The following is a 19,686-nucleotide window of genomic DNA, read 5'->3' as shown; positions in this document are numbered from 1 at the left end:
AAAAGAACATGAACACGAAAAATCCACATACACAAGGCGGAGGCGGGAATCGAACCCCCAACCCTGGAGGTGTGAGGCGAACGTGCTAGCCACTAAGACACCGTGCCCCATACGAGATACAGTACACTTCCACTGAAATTTCTGAAATGCATGGTCTAGATAGTGCAGCTACTTTTTTTTAATCTGGAAAAACTTTATCTGTTAACTATTATAACACTAGTACTGAGCGATACCTGTAAAACGTCTGTTCTGTGTATGATTTGTTTGTCAACATTAGATTAACTTCTTGCCTATAGTTTGTCAGTGGATCAGAAGATACCTACAGTATCAGTCCGGATCTCCAGCAGAATATATATAGCCTTCAGATGAAACTCTCTCTTTGTTTGGATAAAACTTTGACCCTTTAGGAGAGGGACCTGCCCACAACACAAAGTGTAAAGCTGGAACTGTCTCTTGGAGATCCAGAAGTCACTGAGACATTCAGCATTGCAGAACATTTGTTAAAGTTGTTGTCATGGTCCAAAGCAGTCAAAGCTGTAGCACGTCTCATAAGAAGGGCCAAGAAAGTCAAATCAGGTGTGCCAGCTACAGTGAGTGACCAAAAATGTGCAGTACATGTCATCATTCAGGATGTACAAAAACAAACATATGGAAAAGAGATAGAACTATTAAACAAAGGCAACCAGCTTCCACATCACAACAAACTGTTCCACTTAGACATTTTCAAGGACACGGACGGTCTCATCGAGGTCGGAGGGAGACTTTCATCTATGAAAGACTCTTTCAAACACCCTATTGTGATTCCAAAGGAACATCATCAGACTCCGCAAGTCTCCGGAGGGTCATAGAATGGGCGACCTACCTCAGAACGCTTAGAGCCCTCTCCAGCATTCACATACTGCAGTATGGACTGTTTTGGCCCTTTCATAACTACAGAAGGCCGAAAAACACATAAATGGTATGGACTTTTGTTCACTTGATTTTGCTCCCGAGCCATTCTCAAAATGTTTTCAAAACAATCTCCTGGCTTTGAAATATACCAGCCTGTAATTGTGCATTAACTTTTTTGCCTCTATAGTGAAAATAATTCAAAATTTCTGTGGTTTTTTTTTTACTAAAAATGAGGCATTTTTGGATATAAAAAAGGGTTTATTTTGCATATATTTTTGCAAAATATATGTTGGAAACAAGTTCGACAAAAAAGGTGAGGGAAAAAAGGTATCATACTGTATATACTTCATTTTTTATAAGCAGTCAAAACAGACCAGGTCAAGTTGACTCGGTGCTCCTAATTTTCCTAGGAATGCAGAAAAGGTCTGCAGGAGGGTTAAAAAAGTATGGAGAACGTCCTGCATTTTGGGTCTGGTTTTTCAAGCTCATCAAGAAAATGTGGCAACTTGTAGAGCTAAAATTGAGCACGCTGGATGTAGTGCTTTAAGAGTGCACTCAGCTTGGTGACCTCCTGCTCCTGTAAACAAATTCATAAAATATATACATTAGTGCTTCTCCTTAAAGTAACTCCAAGACATTTGTTACCATTTCAAGTCTCAGTGAAACAAAATGTATACTGCTTTTTTTAGGGTCTGCAGTATAAAGTCACTAACTTTCCAATATGTACTTTGCCACAATTTCTTTCTTTTAGATGTAAAGAGCATAGGGTTAACCTTAAATAAAGCTTGGAGATGCTACACCTTCCCCAATAATCCGTACAATGCCATGTATGCTGCAACATATCCACATCAATGTTTTAAGTTGGTTTTATTTAAAATGTTTTTTAAAACCCTATACTTATTAGAAGTGATAGAAATTTAAAAAAGATTAAAATAAATTAAGAATAAAATTTAGGTTAGTTTATCTTCTCTCAGCTTCATGTTAATTAGAAAGATGTAACTGTTGTAGTTTTGAAGTTATTCTGTTCTTTTGTAGTATAAGCAAATATGTAAATGTGGTACATAAAGAACAAACTGAAAACATTTTCTCTTTTCCAGAATATGCATGTAGATATGTGATCAATTTAAAGTGAAAATTCTAAATGTGATGTCATCAGTCGGTTCAGAAGGTCAAACACTCACCATTGCGGTTTTGTGCTCTTGCAGCTCGCTGATTTGATGGAGGAGGCGATCATTTTCCTCTTTCAGTTTGTTCACATTGTGATCAGCTTGACTCTTCACTGACAACAGAATACCTACAGGAGGAATAACAGAAAGGGTACAAAATGTCTCAGTGTGTGTTAAAAAGAAGTGTATGTTCACAAAAGACAGAGAATCATAGATTTCTATATTGAACAATCTTATATGACTTGTAAGTCAGTAAAAATGTAAGTCAGTCTGGAAATGGGTGTCTGCTAAAATGGCAGAAATGTAAATGTAGAACACAAATAGAGTCGATGGGTTGGTTTGAGTCTCTTTATATCAGAAGATAAACAGCGCAAAGCTAAACAATTAAATTGAAAAAAAAGTTTTACTGATTTTTCTTCATTTATCCATGTGATCCATACCATTAATGATCCACAGCCTGACCAGGATAAGCAAGCCTCTGGCATCAAAGGCGTTCTCTTTGTAGATGTACACGATATTCATGATGAAAGACAGAATCACAACAATTCCATCAAACAGCTTAAATTTGTGGTGGAAAAACTCCATCTGGAAAGCGTATAGCTTAAAGCCCAGCTCCACCATGAAGAAGGTGAGCAGAGCCAAGCTGAGGTAGTGAAACTCCTGCAGAATGACAAAAGGAGTAACTAGTGGTGAGTTTTGGTGAGGGAAAAACACACTAATTTGAATTGGATCTTGCTTCGACTCACCTCTGGAGCGATGTGATGCTCATCGACTTCGATTATAGACAGGTCTAACAGCAGCTCACACAGAACAAATAAGGCATCCAAGATCACCAGAATCACAACAGCTATCTAGAGCACAGACAGAGCAACTTTATATCTTTATAAAGAACACAATACAGCATGTGAGGTTTATCTGCTGTACTGCCGCTTTATAGTAAAACTGAATTTATTATATTTAAAAGTCAGGAAATGATGAAGGTTAATTTAATGAATAGAGATTAAAACATAAAAGGAGAAAATTTACTTATTTAGTTTTACTAAGGCTAATGAATAATAAAGCCATATTTTCCCTTCCATAACGACAGGCCGAGTCATGCTTTAGACTTTCTTTATGTTTAATTGAAACAATATTTATCTGTGTAAAGCTTGTTGTGTACGTCACAAGAATCTTATGTAATCTTGTACTGTATAAGACAAATCTCTACCAAATACACAATTGTTGGTTCACTCAAAAAGAGTAAACGTCTTGCCAGGGTACAGAATGATGTTGAGATGTTAACATCACAGTATTCTTAAGTGCTGAGGCATGAAATGCTTATCGTACCTCTTTGTTAATATGTACTGTAAGGCATTCCTTTTTACATCCAAATCTATTTCTAATAGCAGCCATTCTGTTGGACTTTGTTTGACTGTATATTTATAATCACACCCTCTAGTGTCACCCATATTAGGATGGGTTCCCCTTTGAGTCTGGTTCCTCTCAAAGTTTCTTCCTTACCAATTTAAGGAAGTTTTTCCTTGCCACTGCAGCCTGAGTCACCTCAGACTTGTTCAATGGGGATAAATACATATACATACATACATACATACATACATACATACATACATACATACACACACACACACTGTGAACTATATATATCTTGATTTTTTTACTATATTAATTCTCTATATTTCTACTCATGTTTACCTTCTGTTCTATGTTTATGTTCTGTAAAGCTGCTTTGACACAAAGCCCATTGTAAAAAGCGCTATACAAATAAACTTGAATTGAATTGAAATAAACATTGAATTGAATCATTCTGAGCACAGAAAGAAATCTGGAATATGTTAAGATGCTTTTCGTTTCAGCTTCAGTACCTGAAATTTCTCTGAGCTGAAGAGACGTTTCAGACCGTCTCTGAACGTCAGCTGTGAGGTCGTTAGATTTGGAGGCTCCAAGTCTTCGCTGACTTTTAGGTCTTCATCATGCCACTTTGAAACAGCCTCTTGGTCATCACCCACCACCGTGAAAAACTTCAAAAAACGGACCATGGTCAATCCAAATTGCCTGATCACCATCTAACAGCTACGAAGATCTGTAAAAGGAAAAATAAATTATGTTTAGTTCTATAAAAACTTTTGATAAATGTGAAAATAAAATACTGGTACAGTCATCCTACCTACAGTATCAGTCCAGATCTCAAACAGAATATATAGAACAAGTCTATGGAATAAGTCTCCATTAATAATTGAATGGTTATTAAGAATAATAATTGAACTACAAACACGATCCACACAGCGGGATCAGGAGGGCCGAGCGAGGCCCACGGCCAAGCAGCCAGAGAGGGCCGAGCGAGGCCCACGGCTGAGCAGCCAGAGAGGGGCGAGCGAGGGTCTTTAAATGGCGGAATCCTTCTGTCAGTGATGCGGGGATAAAAACAGACCCAAATGCAGAATAGCATAAAAATTAAACAGGTTTAATAACTAAACAGACACACAACAGAAAAAAAACCCGACATGTCAAACAACAAAAGATGACAAGGAGCATGGTTAAATACATAGGCAACACGGCATGGTTAAATACACAAGACAATTAACACAGGTGTGAAAAGGCAGAGAGGAGTAAACAAGGGCATGGCCAAAAGTCCAGGCTGGTTCCTGACATCTTCAGTCTGTTTGGTTGTGTACTATTATGAAAACAAAAAAGTTCATCTTTCGTTGTGTTTTTCCCACATTTATGTCACAATAAAATTACAAAATAAAGAGTTGCGGCATAAATAGTTTTTTCAAACGAATCCGTTAAAAACCGTTGATGTGACGGTTATATTTAAATTTTAATGACTAAGGTCAGGGTAAGATGTTAAGTCGTTTAAAGTTTTATTCTCTGAACCACAAATCAAAGTCTGGTTGTCATCCGACACGTCATAACTTGTCCTGTGTGTTTCATTTTGTGTTTTGGGGGCATGTTAATATTAACATCATATTAATATTAACATCATATTAACCCATTAGCATCCTGTAGAATTAAAAACAAGAATAATCTGTGTTACCTTTCTGCCGGATGTTCGTTTGGTTTATTTCAAGCTCAGGTTTGCATCGAACGTCTTTAAAAAGTTAAAGACTTTGACAGCCTTCAGATGAAACTCTCCCTTTGTTTGGATAAAACTTTGACCCTCCTAAAAACTCCTCCTGTGTCATGTTTCTTCTCTCAGACTGATCTGAGATCAGCACGCGCCAGATTCACGTTCACATACATAGCGATTTATTTACTTCCACTTTCAGTAGCACAGTATCAAATACATATTATACTATATTATATTATATTATTATTGCTTACAGAAGTGTACAATTAAGCAGACAATTTGTATAAAATGTCTATAAAAATGCTGATAAAAGTGTGAAGTGGATCCTGATGTGGTTTTCTGCTGTTGTAGATTATCCACCTCACGGTTCATAGTTTTGTTCATGTTAAGCTCCTATTCTGCTCACGGTAGTAAAAAGTGATTCTATGAGTTTCTAAATCCTCCCTGACAGCTTGAACCAATCTGTATCGAATTGTTGCTCAGTAAGTGTTTTATGTTTTACACACTTCTGTTTAAGAAAGTTTCTAGATCCCAGGATATCATCAGTTTCTGAAATACTCCAACTTACTATGACACAGTTAAATTCACACTTTTATGCTTCTATCTGTCTGAATGTCTGTCTGTCTGTCATCCGACCCAGGCTGTATTCCCTCATGCACAGTGGCCCTATGGATATGTGATTATTAACAGAGAGGCAGGGGTCATTTTTGCCATGTGCTTTGTCACTCTGTCCTTTAGAGGACGCTGTGTGTCTGTTCAGCATTCTCTGGTTCTTCAAATATGCGTAAGTGTATAAGCAACTATAAGTGTATAAGCAAATATAAGTGTAAAGCAACTAAACTGTCATTTTAAAGAAATTAGAAAGGATTATTTTTTACGTAAAACATATACATTCTTTTTAAATCACTTCAGTTAAATTGTATCTTTATAGTTATTTCCACAGTTTTAAAGAGTTTTGTGTCCATGAAAGTGAGAAAAACATTGCTGACATGTGAAAACGTATAAATATATGCAAAATATATGCAAAATAAATAAAAAAAATGCATGGTTACTTTCTGAAAAAAAAAATAATAATAAATTCCTAAATATACTGGAATTTATCTGATATCCCTTATATTAGATATATTCCCTTAAAGTATTTGCTCATACTGTATTTCTAACAAGGGGATTATGATAAAAACCAACGTTTTATAGTGTCCATGAAAGTGTGAAAAACATTGCTGACAAAAGCATACGTGAAAACTCTGAATGTAGCATTCTAGTGATTTTATCTAGTGAGGTTTGTATCCCAGCTGCAATGATAATTAGCCAATAATAAAAGACATCATGTTTTCCTACTTTTAACTGTCCATTTTTATTCAACTTGTGCCATTGAATCATTGCATGTTTCGTTGTTATTTACACAAATTTTGTGTAAACTCTGTACACACAGTGGTTCAGAACAGACTCTACAACACTGTGTGTTGATAGGACACGTAAGAGGAGAATGAAGTCGCTAGTTCGAGCTGATTCTTGGAATTGCTGTAGACAGGACCGCTCAAGGTTTCTTCCTCATATCATCTCAGGGTGTTTTTCCAGTTTTCAGGTTTGCTCATTAGAGATAAATATCATACATAAATATTAACTTAATTTTAAACTTTACCATTTTTATTCTGTTTCTGTCAACAATGTCAATTGTAAAAATGCAATACAAATACAATTAAATTAAATTCAGTTGACTTCAAAGGAAGGTTACAGTAAACTTAAATAAATAACTACTCTTTAAAACTGTGGAGAACATAAAAGCATCTCAGAATACAACAACACAGAAGACATTAGGTTTCTTGACCCCAGTCAGCTAAGGACATCAATCTGAGCACATCCTTGCAATATATGTTCCATATCTTATCTTCTATGGAAAACGTCCGTTCACTGTGTGTGTGTGTGTGTGTGTGTGTGTGTGTGTGTGTGTGTGTGTGTGTGTGTGTGTGTGTGTGTGTGTGTGTGTTCCCCATTGGTGTGTGTGTGTGTGTGTGTGTGTGTGTGTGTGTTCCCCATTAGTGTGTGTGACATTATCTCTTTTCACTCCTTAATGCAAAGACTGCAGCAGCAATGCTCTATGGCGTCCTAAAAACCTTTGTACCGTTCAACACACACACACACACACACACACACACACACACACACACACACACACACACACACACACACACATACTTAAATACAGTCCATTTCAGTATGCTGTTTACTTGTTATTGTACACTGGAGTGTCTCGGTGGTGTTTGAGGGTTGCATCGGGCTTTGACCTTTAAAGTAGCACTTTTTAATACAAATTTCTAACATTAAAACTTTTTTTTTATTTGTACTTAAGCTTTAATGCCAATTTACTCAACAAGTCCTGGAAGTCTACCTAACCCAAACCATCAAATTAAGCAAATCTTCTGCAATACTGGAGTTTATAGATGTGTCTGTGGTTTGTCTTTTATAAACTGTTGTTTTAGAAGCATGTCTTTATCTCAGCTGAGGTTTTTGTGTTCTTTACCTAAACTCAACTACTGTAGTTTTACAAGCATGCCATAGTATCAGTTTGAGGAGCTTCAGTGTTAGGAGCTTGCATCACTTTAATTAAGTGCAATAAACCCTGATTGTGTAAGAAAGCTGTGAGAAATCAGTGATGACTTACCTCAGCTTGTGTCTGATGAGAGGAAAAGCACCGAAACAGTTCTGTCAGCGAACACTGAACTGAGAAGGTCTATTCAGCAGTCAGTATGAAAGAGGAGTTGAATCAGGGTTGCCAAGTTGGAATTAATTCACCTTTGATATGACTGATTGTGCATCATTTGTTAATACATTGACTTTCATCTTAACTGTGAAGCCTGGATAAGTTACGCTAGATGGTCCGCTTTGCTGTTGTATAATAATAATAATAATAATAATAATAATAATAATAATAATAATAATAATAATCTACAGTAGTTTCTTGAAGGTTTCCACAATATTTTACTGTAATGCAACAGCATACAGAGACATTCTGCACAATTGTGTGCTTCCAACTTTGTGGCAACAGCCTGAGGGAAAAACACAAATTGGTGTGATAGAACGATGTCCAAATACCGTTGGACATAAAATAAACTTTTCAAGCCAGGAAGTTGTAAAGAGGTCCCATTCCTGGTCCTCTTGACAATGGCGGACTGGGGTTTACGTCAACCAAATTATGGAATGGTTTGCATCAGGCCTGAAAGCTATCCCCTGCTAACTACTGCTCAGAAGGACTTCTATTTGAATGCCAACCTGTGATTTTACACCTAGAATCAGCCCTGAGAATTCAAACCCATAGATTCAACAAAACAAGGGACGAGAGGTAAAAAATAAATATTTTTATTTATATAAATATGCTTTTCTTAATTCTGGATTGTCTCTGCAACCAAATATGAATATATTGTGAATATGAATAAGTGCTAGTGATCTTTTCATTAGGCATAACTTGTATATATTCAACTCTAAGACATGATACTTTTCCTTAACCCTGTTAAATTAATATGTTTGCTAAGTACAGTGACATGGTGATTATCTGTTGTATTTAGACCATTGTGGCCACAGAAGCCTAAACATGGAGATTGGAACAATTGATATTATTAGACTTCAATCAGTCTTGTAATGTCTTTTCCAGAACATATTCCACCATAATCTCAAATTACCCAATTTCTTGGAAATGATTTTGGCATTCATTTCACATTATCACAACATAATAATTTGGGCTGCAAGATACTTGAAAATGACCTTGCAGGCTTAATGACCTTGCAGCTCTGTAAAGACATGTTTTTTTTGTTTTTGTTTTTTTTAAACATAACTGTTTTCAACTCTTCCAATTAAAATCTATGTTCTCACGAGAAACAAGAAGATGATGTCACCCAAAGACTTCCATTAAACACTCACACACTTTCTGTCATCATTTATTCCTTAACAGTATGTTTCTACCCCCCCCCCCATATGTCATATGTAGCCATCAATTCAATTCAAATTTATTTGTATAGCACTTTAACAATGGACATTGTCTTAAAGCAGCTTTAGAGAACATAAGAAATATAGTACAAAAAGTTTAAATAAGATTAATATTTGACATATTTAAATGTTTGTATTTATCCTTAATAAGTCCTTATATCCTTAATAAGGTGGTTGTTTAATAAAATAATCGTGTACTATGTTATTTGTTTTGTGAGTATATGATTTAATCATATACATGAAATATATTTTTAAAAAATTTAATTTTCAAAAGTGCCATTGTCTGTCAGCACTCTCTCCCGAATTTCCCGAAGTTTTATTGCATTGATGGCAATTACCATATCCACAATGGCAATTTCTTGCGCATCAGAACGGCGCATTCTGCCTCTCCCTCCTCTCGTGGGCAACCTTTGGATCCTACAGTAAATCACAACTATTACTGTTTTGTTGTTGTTGTTTTTTTGTTGTTTTTTTTATTGCAATAAGCTTGTAATGATTATTTTATAATTTTTGGCTATAAAATTGAGAATATTTTAAAATAATTACTGCATAAATGCTTGGAATTTGCCATCATTCTGTTTTGAATGTGTTTTTAATAATTTTGAATGCAGTGTGTTAGCATTAGAAAAATGTGCTGAAAATACATAGTATTTTGCATGTTGTGGAGTACGAATGGGAAAAGAGTTCCTGAATTTTGAAAAGCGCGGTCACTGAATGCATTTTGTCTGAAAGCAATGAAAAATGGTTCACAGTTTGGTCTGCATTGACTTCTGTTTCGCTGACTGTGTGAAGAGTTTTGAAAATGTTTCAGTAATGAACAATTTTTTTGCTATATTGTAGTTTGTTGGGATTTCTCAAACCAATCTGGCAACCTCATACAGCTACACTTCGCCTCTCCAGCTGAACCCTCCTGATTCTCCCGTGAAACCCGCCAGAAATTAACAGCACTGAGCGCATAAATGGGCAATAAAGTTATAAAAATGCCATGAAATTTAATACGAGGTGAAAAAGGCGAAATGTGTTTGTGTTTTCTTTTTATTTTGTTAAAACAATAGGTCCATAATCAGGGATTTGCTAACGGCGCGTGCGAACTTCACTCTTTTAATTGGTCACTATAGCAACCGGTTTAGGCTGCAATGTGGAAAAGCACTTTGGCTAGATGTCTATTTATTCTTTAGTTTGCATGATAAAATATTTATATTTATGTGATTTGTTTCTCAATAATGTGAATGAAAGCAGAAATGTCAAGAAACTAATTTCTCTGGGAATTAATAGAGAACAAAAGCCTTCAATTATTAGATTATTAATAAGAATTATTATGAATAATATTCAATTGTTAAGACTTCAATTGTAAAAAAAAAAAAAGGCTCTCAAAGACATTTATTTTATCATTGCACTGAGATATCAAGCATACACACTGATGACAGATAGATACAGACAAAACAAATTATATAGACAAATACATAGATAGATAAAACCTTTATTGTCATTGCATAGTACAGGTTCACAGCAATGAAATGCAGTTTTGCATCTACCAGAAGTGCAAAGAGAAGCAATTATGCAAACAGACAAGTGCAGATAAATATGTAGCATATGTACAGCATGTAATATAAATATAAAGTCTATAGCAGTGCGGAGATGTGTGAACATTGTTGAAAAGTACAAGTAAATGGTTCTAAGGTCATGACACAGAGAGAAAGAAGGAGAGAGAGATCAGATCAGATAAAATCAGGTGTTAATTTGGTTTCAATTACTGAAGCTCAGTAGTTTCCTAAGATTTATATTAACACACACGATCATTCCATAGTAACAACTTACACCAGGGCTTGTATAACCTAACCTGACAAATTGAAAGTAAATAAGAAAATTATATAATCACTGATATGATTGCGTTTAGTGAGCTTTGCAGTTTCTTTCTCAGTTACATGACAAGCTGTGTGTTGTTGTTGTTTTTTTATCTTATCAAGTTAAAAAGAGAGGAACAAAGGTTTTTTATTTATAACTGCTATAATAAAAGTGATATCAGGAACCAAGATGTCAGGAGCTAACTAAAGTCTTGCTGAGTTATAAGAGGAATTAATGCATTCTTGATACAAACACAGATCAAACTGAATCAACAGGAATTTTTACATTCCAAAGGTTATACACGTCTGTATGGATCAGGAACTTAATTTAAAGAAGCATGTGGGATCCATAAACAAATTTACTGAGAGAAAACCGATAGGAAACAAATCCAAATCGTAATGCAAAATATGTAGTCAAGAGAACAAAAACTTAGTATGAAAGGCTTAGTGTGAATGATAGGGAACAATACTTCTATGGAATGCATAGTCCGTTCCATAGGAGGTGGAAGTAGTTTGTCTGATGTCTGACGGTTCACATGACTATTTTGGTGACTGGAAGTCTGTACTGGTGTGTAAAGATGACAGGACAACATTTTTGATGATAGTGGTGCGATGATCATGTCTTTATGTCTTGGATGTGGACAGTCATCCTCAAATGTACGAATTTCTAATGATATTACAGAAAAGTGTATCTGTGAGCTCATGCATGCTGAAGTGGGCAGTAAGCACTTTACTCTGTGGCTGTTCTACTGCTGTGTGACCAAACATGAGCAGCCGTTTGAAAAGACCCTAATACTCACTTTTGCTATTTTGAAGCTTTAGTTTGTAGGTAATCTTTGGCATCCTTCAAGGGTGAACCCTGATTAACAGTTAAGGTGGACCAGATTACTTGTGTCAGAAACTTCTGGGATTATTTCCACCCAGACCACCAGAGGGGTCGCTGGAAGGTGTTTCTGCTCCTTCAAGGTCACATGTTTTCCCACCTGTGTCTTGTTATCCCTAATGTGTTTCTCTATTTAAACCTGTCGTGTTATATGAGTTTTTGTTTCGTTTTGTGTGTCATTGTACAGAATTATGTTGTTTTTTGTTTTGTTATGTTACACATGATTTAAAAAAAGTATGTACAACGCCCTGCATTAGGGTCTGGTTTGTCAAGTTCATCAAGAAGATGTGGCAGTTTGTAGAGATAAAATTGAGCTTTCTTGATGTAGTGCTTTAAGAGTGCTCTCAGCTTGGTGACCTCCTGCTCCTGTAAACAAAATCATAAAATATACATTAGTGATTCTCCTTAAAGTAACTCCAAGACATTTGTTACCATTTCAAGTCCCAGTGAAACAAAATGTATATTCCTTTTTCTTTTTAGGGTCTGCAGTATAAAGTCACTAACTTTCCAATATGTACTTTGCCACAATTTCTTTCTTTTAGATGTAAAGAGGATAGGATTAACCTTAAATAAAGCTTGGAGATGCAACACCCTCACCAATGATCTGAAATGAGAGATATAGCAAGTGAACATAAAGGGGGACTGAGGGAAAAATTAATTTTTTTAACAATCAGATACTAATTTAAAAGTTTTCTAATTACCCATCGAGGAAAATATACTTGATATAGTGCTACGTAATATAGATGAGTGATAATCTGTACGATGCCATGTACTGTATGCTGCAACATATCCACATCAATGTTTTAAGTTGGTTTTAATTAAAATGCTTTTTAAGATCAGATGTAATTTTTGCATGAAGATAAGAAAACTTTGGCATTCAGAAATCCTTTTGCTGTTTGAAAAGTTGTACATGTATATGACTAAATGGCTGTGTTCATACATGTGTTTTCGTACCTCTTTGTTAAAATGTACCGTAAGGCATTCCTTTTTACATCAAAATCTATTTCTAATAGCAGCCATTCTGTTAGATAAAAAAAAAGTTTATTTGTGCAGTTGTTTGGGTGTTATTTGAATGGAAATAATTGGTGTTTTAATTTTGATAATTTCAATAAAAAAGTAATAGTTGAATAATCTTGCTTTGCAAAAACTAAAGAAAGTGACAGACTTTGTGCTTCTGTTAAACATGCAAAATTATGTTTAGACCAGTCACAGACAGAAGTATTATAAAGAAATGCATACTGCAAATGCATACATACACTCACTCATTTTCTACCACTTATCCAAACTACCTCAGGTCACAGGGAGCCTGGGCCTATCTCAGGCATCATCAGGCACCAAGGCAGGATACACCCTGGACGGAGTGCCAGCCCATCGCAGGGCACAACACACACACTCATTCACTCACACACTACGGACAATTTTCCAGAGATGCCAACCAACCTACCATGCATGTCTTTAGACCGGGGGAGGAAACCGGAGTACCTGGAGGAAACCCCCGAGGCACGGGGAGAACATGCAAATTCCACACACACAAGGCAGAGGCGGGAATCGAACCCCAACCCTGGAGGTGTGAGGCGAACGTGCTAACCACTAAGCCACTAAGACACCGTGCCCCCTACGAGATACAGTACACTTCCACTGAAATTTCTGAAATGCATGGTCTAGATAGTGCAGCTACTTTTTTATCTGGAAAAACTTTATCTGTTAACTATTATAACACTAGTACTGAGCGATACCAGCAAAAGGTCTGTTCTGTGTATGATTTGTTTGTCAACATTAGATTAACTTCTTAATGTCAGTTGATCAGAAGATACCTACAGTATCAGACCAGATCTCCAGCAGAATATATATATAGAACGAGTCCATGGACTAAGTCTCCATTAATTATTGAATGGTATTAAGAATAATAATTGTAAATATAATAATAATAATAATAATAATAATAATAATAATAATAATAATAATAATAATAATAATAATAAACTGCATTAAAAGGCTTAACGAATCCGTTAAAAACCGTTGATGTGACGGTTATATTTAAATTTTTAAAATCGACCTCGCGCAGACTATTTCTGTTAATGAAGGTCAGGGTAGGATGTTAAGTCCTTTAAAGCTTTATTCTCCGAGTCACAATCAAAGTCTGGTTGTCATCCGACCCGTCATAACTTGTCCTGTGTGTTTCATTTTGTGGTTTGGGGGGCATGTTAATATTAACATCATATTAATAACCCATTAGCATCCTGTAGAATTAAAAACAAGAATAATCCGTGTTACCTTTCCGCCGGACGTTTGGTTTATTTAAAGCTCGGGTTTGGATCCTTAAGTCTTTAAAAAGTTAAAGTGTTGACAGCCTTCAGATGAAACTCTCCCTTTGTTTGGGTAAAACTTTGACCCTCCTAAAAACTCCTCCTGTGTCATGTTTCTTCTCTCAGACCTGAGATCAGCACGCGCCAGATTTACGTTCACATACATAGCGATTTATTTACTTCCACTTTTAGTAGCACAGTATCAAATACATATTATATTATATAATGTCATTATTGTTTACAGAAGTGGACAATTAAGCAGACAATTTGTATAAAATGTCTATAAACATGCTGATTAAAGTGTGAAGTGGATCCTGATGTGGTTTTCTGCTGTTGTAGATTGTCCACCTCATGGTTCATAGTTTTGTTCATGTTAAGCTCCTATTCTGCTCACGGTAGTAAAAAGTGATTCTATGAGTTTCTATATCCTTCCTGACAGCTTGAACCTGAATCTGTATCGAATTGTTGCTCAGTAAGTGTTTTATGTTTTACACACTTCTGTGTAAACTCTAAAGACTCTAGATCCCAGGATATCATCAGTTTCTGAAATACTTAAACTTACTATGCCACAGTTAAATTCACACTTTTATGCTCCTTTTGATCTGTCTGTCTGTCTGTCTGTCTGTCTGTCTGTCTGTCTGTCTGTCTGTCTGTCTGTCTGTCATCCGACCCAGGCTGTATTCCCTCATGCACAGTGGCCCTGACCAGGATATCTGATTATTGAAAGAGAGGCAGTGGTCAATTTTGCCATGTACTTTGTCACTCTGTCCTTTAGAGGTCGCTGTGTGTCTGTTGAGCATTCTCTGGTTTTTCAAATATGCCAAGTGTAAAGCAACTAAACAGTAATTTTAAATAAGAATAGAATAAGGATATATTTTTTTAAATTTTCAAAACATATACATTCTTTTTAAATCACTTTAGTTAAATTGTATTTTTATAGTGTTTTTAGCAGTGGACATTGTCAAAAGCAGATTTGCAGATAGATAGTCATGATGTCACGCCAAATAACATTGTTTATATTATTTATTCTATCTTGTGTATATTATAATCCCTAAAACACTTTTGCACGTGCTACAAAAGAACACTTTTAGAATTTTTTTTACCTTTCAGTGAACAAATGCTTTCACCAAGACAAAATCCTCAAGGGAAGATCTTTGTGCCATTAGTCTGTCTTTTACTTGGAAAAGTGAATGTACCGACAATGAAAAAGCCTTTTTAAAGTATATCATTAAACCACAGAAGTACTTTTAAAGGCTTATTTTGACTGAGTGACAGTCACCACTTGGATTACAAAGTGAGGGAAGTTATTATGCACCAGTTAATCACTGCACATCTCTAATCCTAGTGATCCTGTAAAGAGTAAACTGGAACACACAGTGTTTTGTTGTGCAGTGATAGAGACTGGAGATTAAATATGTCCACTGCTGCTGTTTTTACCTACTGGTTACTTTTTGACTATTTCTATAGATAGAATTGATAGAATTCTAGATAGAATACCTTCATAAAGCTTTTTGAGTCAAGTGTGTGATGATTTAGACATGATTAGACAAAATAAAGAAGATATATTTAAGTTAATTGTTCAACATTTTCCTTAGCCAACAGCACATGCTCAGATGAATGGGTCTGAGTGTTCACTGTGTGGTATGAATGGGGTGTACAGAGACCTATCCCCCTCTCATCCCCCCTTCCTCACGTCTACACTCCTCCTCACACACAGCTGGACTTAATGAGAGTATTAAACTCTGAATCGGCTTCTGTTCAGCCAAAGGTCCTCTGATACATGCTAAAAATATATATATTCCCTGTGTCCAAAATAGTAGACTTCTACCTATGGGCTTTTTTTTAACCTATTGTAGTGCAACGTGGGCATTTAGTCCATTTGATGCTCTCTGTTGTACTTTTAAACATGGATATAAAATGGGAAAATAGTTTATTATTAATAGTTATTGTTACCCCTAAAGCTGATTATTTAACCAATAACTTGTATTAATTTCTCTTATAACCCAGCAAGTTCCTGATATCACTTTTATTATAGCAGTTATAAGTAAACATTTGTTCCTCAAAAAACACACAGCTTGTCATGTAACTGAGAAAGAAACTGCAAAGCTCACTAAAGGCCATCATATTGGTCATTATATAATTTTCTTATTTACTTTCAATTTGTCAGATGAGGTTATACAAGTCCTGGTGTAAGTTGTTACTATTGAATGATTGTGTGTGTTAATATAAATCTTAGGAAACTACTGAGCTGCAGTAATTTAAACCAAATCAACACCTGATTTTATCTGATCTGATCTCTCTCTCCTTCTTTCTCTCTGTGTCATAACCTTAGAACCATTTACTTGTACTTTTCAACAATGTTCACACATCTCTGCACTGCTATAGACTTTATATTTACTGTACATATGTTTACATATATACCTATATATCACATGCACATGTTTACATATACACCTATATATCTTACATGCTGTACCTATGTTTACATATATACCTTTCTCTTTGCACTTCTGGTAGATGCCAAACTGCATTTCATTGCTGTGAACCTGTACTATGCAATGACTATCTATCTATCTATCTATCTATCTATCTATCTATCTATCTATCTATCTATCTATCTGTCTGTCGACAGTATTTGTCTATTTGTATTGTCTTTATCTATCCATCATCAGTGTGCATGCTTGATTTCTAAGTGTAATGATAAAGAAAATGTCTTTGAGAGACAAAAATCCTTTTTTTCAACAATTAAAGTCTTAAGTCTTAATCTAATTGTATGAGGCATTAATTCCCAGAGAAATTAGTTTCTTGACATTGCTTTCATTCATGTTTTTGAGAAACAAATCACATAAATATACATATTTTATCATGCAAACTAAAGAATAAATAGACATCTAGCCAAAGTGCTTTTCCACATTGCAGCCTAAACCGGTTGCTATAGTGACCAATTAAAAGAGTGAAGTTCGCACGCGCCGTTAGCAAATCCCTGATTATGAACCCATTGTTTTAACAAAATAAAAAGAAAACACAAACACATTTCGCCATTTTCACCTCGTATTAAATTTCAAGGCTTTTATATAACTTTATTTCCCATTTATGCGCTCAGTGCTGTTAATTTCTGGCGGGTTTCCCGGGAGAATCAGGAGGGTTCAGCTGGAGAGGCGGAGTGGAGCTGTATGAGGTTGCCAGATTGGTTTGAGAAAATCCCAACAAACAACAATATAGCCAAAAAAAACACACTGACGTATTTAATAGTACATATCAAATATAATATTTTAGATGGTATTGAATTATATTGCAGTTTAAATTTCAACAAGCTTTATTGGCCTGACCATATACATGTACAGTATTGCCAAATCATACCAACAAAGAGAAGAACAACTTTGTGTGTTTGGGTGTGTTACTCACTGGGCAGTTTGTCAGTGTTGGGAAGGAGGAACTGGTGGTGGGTCAATTAATTAAAAAAAAAAATTCACGTATATGATTAAATTATTATACTCAGAAAACAAAAACGTAGTACACTATTGTTTCATTAAACAACCACCTCAGACTTATTAAGGATAAATACAAACACATTTGAATGTCAAATATGAATCTTTTTATTTAAACTTTTTATACTATATTTATGTTCTCTAAAGCTGCTTTAAGACAATGTCCATTGTTAAAAGTGCTATACAAATAAATTTGAATTGAATTGAATTCATTGAATAGCTACATATGACAACTATTCTAAATGAGTTAAGTAATCTGGATAAATAATGGTTAAACTGATAAAAGCTTCAATATTCTGTGAGGTTAAGTGTTGTATTATTAGAGAAAATGTGTGTGCGTGGGGGGGTAATAGAAACATACTGTTAAGGAATAAATATTGACAGAAAGTGTGTGTGTGTGTGACATTTTCTCCATGACTGTGTGAGTGTTTAATGGAGCTCTTTGGGTGACATCATCTTCTTGTTTCTCGTGAGAACATAGATTTTTTTTGGAAGAGTTGAACACAGTTATATTTAGGTAAAAAACAACATGTCTGCTGGGGCTGACATGAGGTCCCATGAGTTAAGACATTAAGGCTGCAAGGTCATTTTCAAGTATCTTGCAGCCCAAATTATTATGTTGTGACAATTGGATACCAAAGTCATGGCCAAGAAATTGGGTAATTTGAGATTATGGTGGAATATGTTCTGGAAAAGACATTACAAGACTGATTGTGGTCTAATAATATCAATCGTTCCAATCTCCATGTTTAGGCTTCTGTGGCCACAATGGTCTAAATACAAAAGATAATCACCATGTCACTGTACTTAGCAAACATATTAATTTAACAGGGTTAAGGAAAATTATCATGTCTCATATAAAAAGTTATGCCTAATGAAAAGATCACTAGCACTTATTCATATTCACAATATATTCATATTTGGTTGCTGAAACAACCCAGAATTAAGAAAAACATATTTATATAGATAAAAATATTATATATTTTTTACCTTTTGTCCCTTGTTCTGTTGAATCTAAGGATTTTTTCACACTTGGTTTGAATTCTCAGGGCTGATTCTAGGTGCAAAATCACAGGTTGGCATTCAAATAGAAGAAGTCCTTCTGAGCAGTAGTTAGCAGTGGATAGCTTTCATACTTGATGCAAAGCATTCCATAATTTGGTTGAAGTGAACCCCAGTCCGCCATTGTCAAGAGGACCAGGAATAGAACCGCTTTATAACTTACTGGCCTGAAAAGTTTATTTTATGTCCAACGGTATTTGGACATCGTTCTATCACACCAATTTGTGTTTTTTCATCAAACTGTTGCCACAAAGTTGGAAGCACACAATTGTAGAGAATGCCTCTGTATGCTGTAGCATTACAGTTTCCATTCACTTGAACTAAGAGGCCCAATCATGTTCCACCATATCAATACCCCTGTGCACAAAGAAAGACCCATGAAGACATGGTTTACCAAGCGTGGATTGTAATTCAAGTGTCCCGCACCGAACCCTAACCTCAACCCCACTGAACTCTTTTGGGAAGAACTGGAACGCTGACTAAAAGCTAGGCATCTTCAGCTGACCTCACTAATGCTCTTGTGGGTGAATGAAGACAAATCATCACAGCCTCACTAAAATATTGTGGAAACCTTTAAGAAACGACTGTAGATTATTATTATTATTATACAACAGCAAATCGGAATAAATCTGCAAGATTAAAATTCATCCGTGATAGTCAGGTTTCCACAAACCCTCGTCCATCTAGTGTAACTTATCCAGGCTTCACAGTTAAGATGAAAGTCAATGTATTAACAAATGATGCACAATCAGTCATCTCAAAGGTGAATTACTTCCAACTTGGCAACATTGATTCAGCTCCTCTTTCATACTGACTGCTGAATAGACCTTCTCAGTTCAGTGTTCGCTGACAGAACCGTTTCGGTGCTTTTCCTCTCATCAGACACAAGCTGAGGTAAGTCATCATTGATTTCTCACAGCTTTCCTACACAATCAGGGTATATTGCACTTAATTAAAGTGATGCAAGCTCCTAACGCTGAAGCTCCTCAAACTGATAC

General features: G+C 35.6%; 3 protein-coding genes across 5 annotated transcripts in view; 1 reads left to right on the top strand and 2 right to left on the bottom strand.

Moving 5' to 3' along the window:
• The window catches only part of hvcn1 (hydrogen voltage-gated channel 1), a 59,400-nt gene extending 45,162 nt beyond the window's left edge, over positions 1–14,238 (bottom strand). The window contains exon 1 of one of the 2 annotated variants that reach the window (XM_047804985.1): positions 14,107–14,238. The gene's annotated coding sequence lies outside the window, so the exon portion shown is untranslated. The remainder of the gene's footprint in view (positions 1–14,106) is intronic. The other variant, XM_047804987.1, reaches the window with a different exon arrangement.
• Positions 1,230–14,246, bottom strand: LOC113661319 (voltage-gated hydrogen channel 1-like). The gene is made up of 6 exons (XM_027175396.2): positions 14,107–14,246; positions 3,920–4,137; positions 2,804–2,908; positions 2,498–2,717; positions 2,073–2,185; positions 1,230–1,468 (listed from the first exon to the last, which is right to left on the bottom strand). The coding sequence occupies exons 2-6, from the start codon at positions 4,118–4,120 to the stop codon at positions 1,406–1,408; spliced, it is 702 nt and encodes a 233-aa protein (XP_027031197.2). The 5' UTR covers positions 4,121–4,137; positions 14,107–14,246; the 3' UTR covers positions 1,230–1,405.
• A 4,385-nt stretch (positions 14,247–18,631) lies between these two features.
• Positions 18,632–19,686, top strand: part of csgalnact1a (chondroitin sulfate N-acetylgalactosaminyltransferase 1a) — a 33,315-nt gene continuing 32,260 nt past the window's right edge. For both annotated transcript variants that reach the window (XM_027175370.2, XM_047805043.1), the window contains exon 1: positions 18,632–19,582. The gene's annotated coding sequence lies outside the window, so the exon portion shown is untranslated. The remainder of the gene's footprint in view (positions 19,583–19,686) is intronic.

Source organism: Tachysurus fulvidraco, chromosome 20, assembly GCF_022655615.1.
Source record: "Tachysurus fulvidraco isolate hzauxx_2018 chromosome 20, HZAU_PFXX_2.0, whole genome shotgun sequence".
NCBI classification, from domain to species: Eukaryota; Metazoa; Chordata; class Actinopteri; order Siluriformes; family Bagridae; genus Tachysurus; species Tachysurus fulvidraco.
This window is presented reverse-complemented; position numbering and strand designations above follow the sequence as displayed.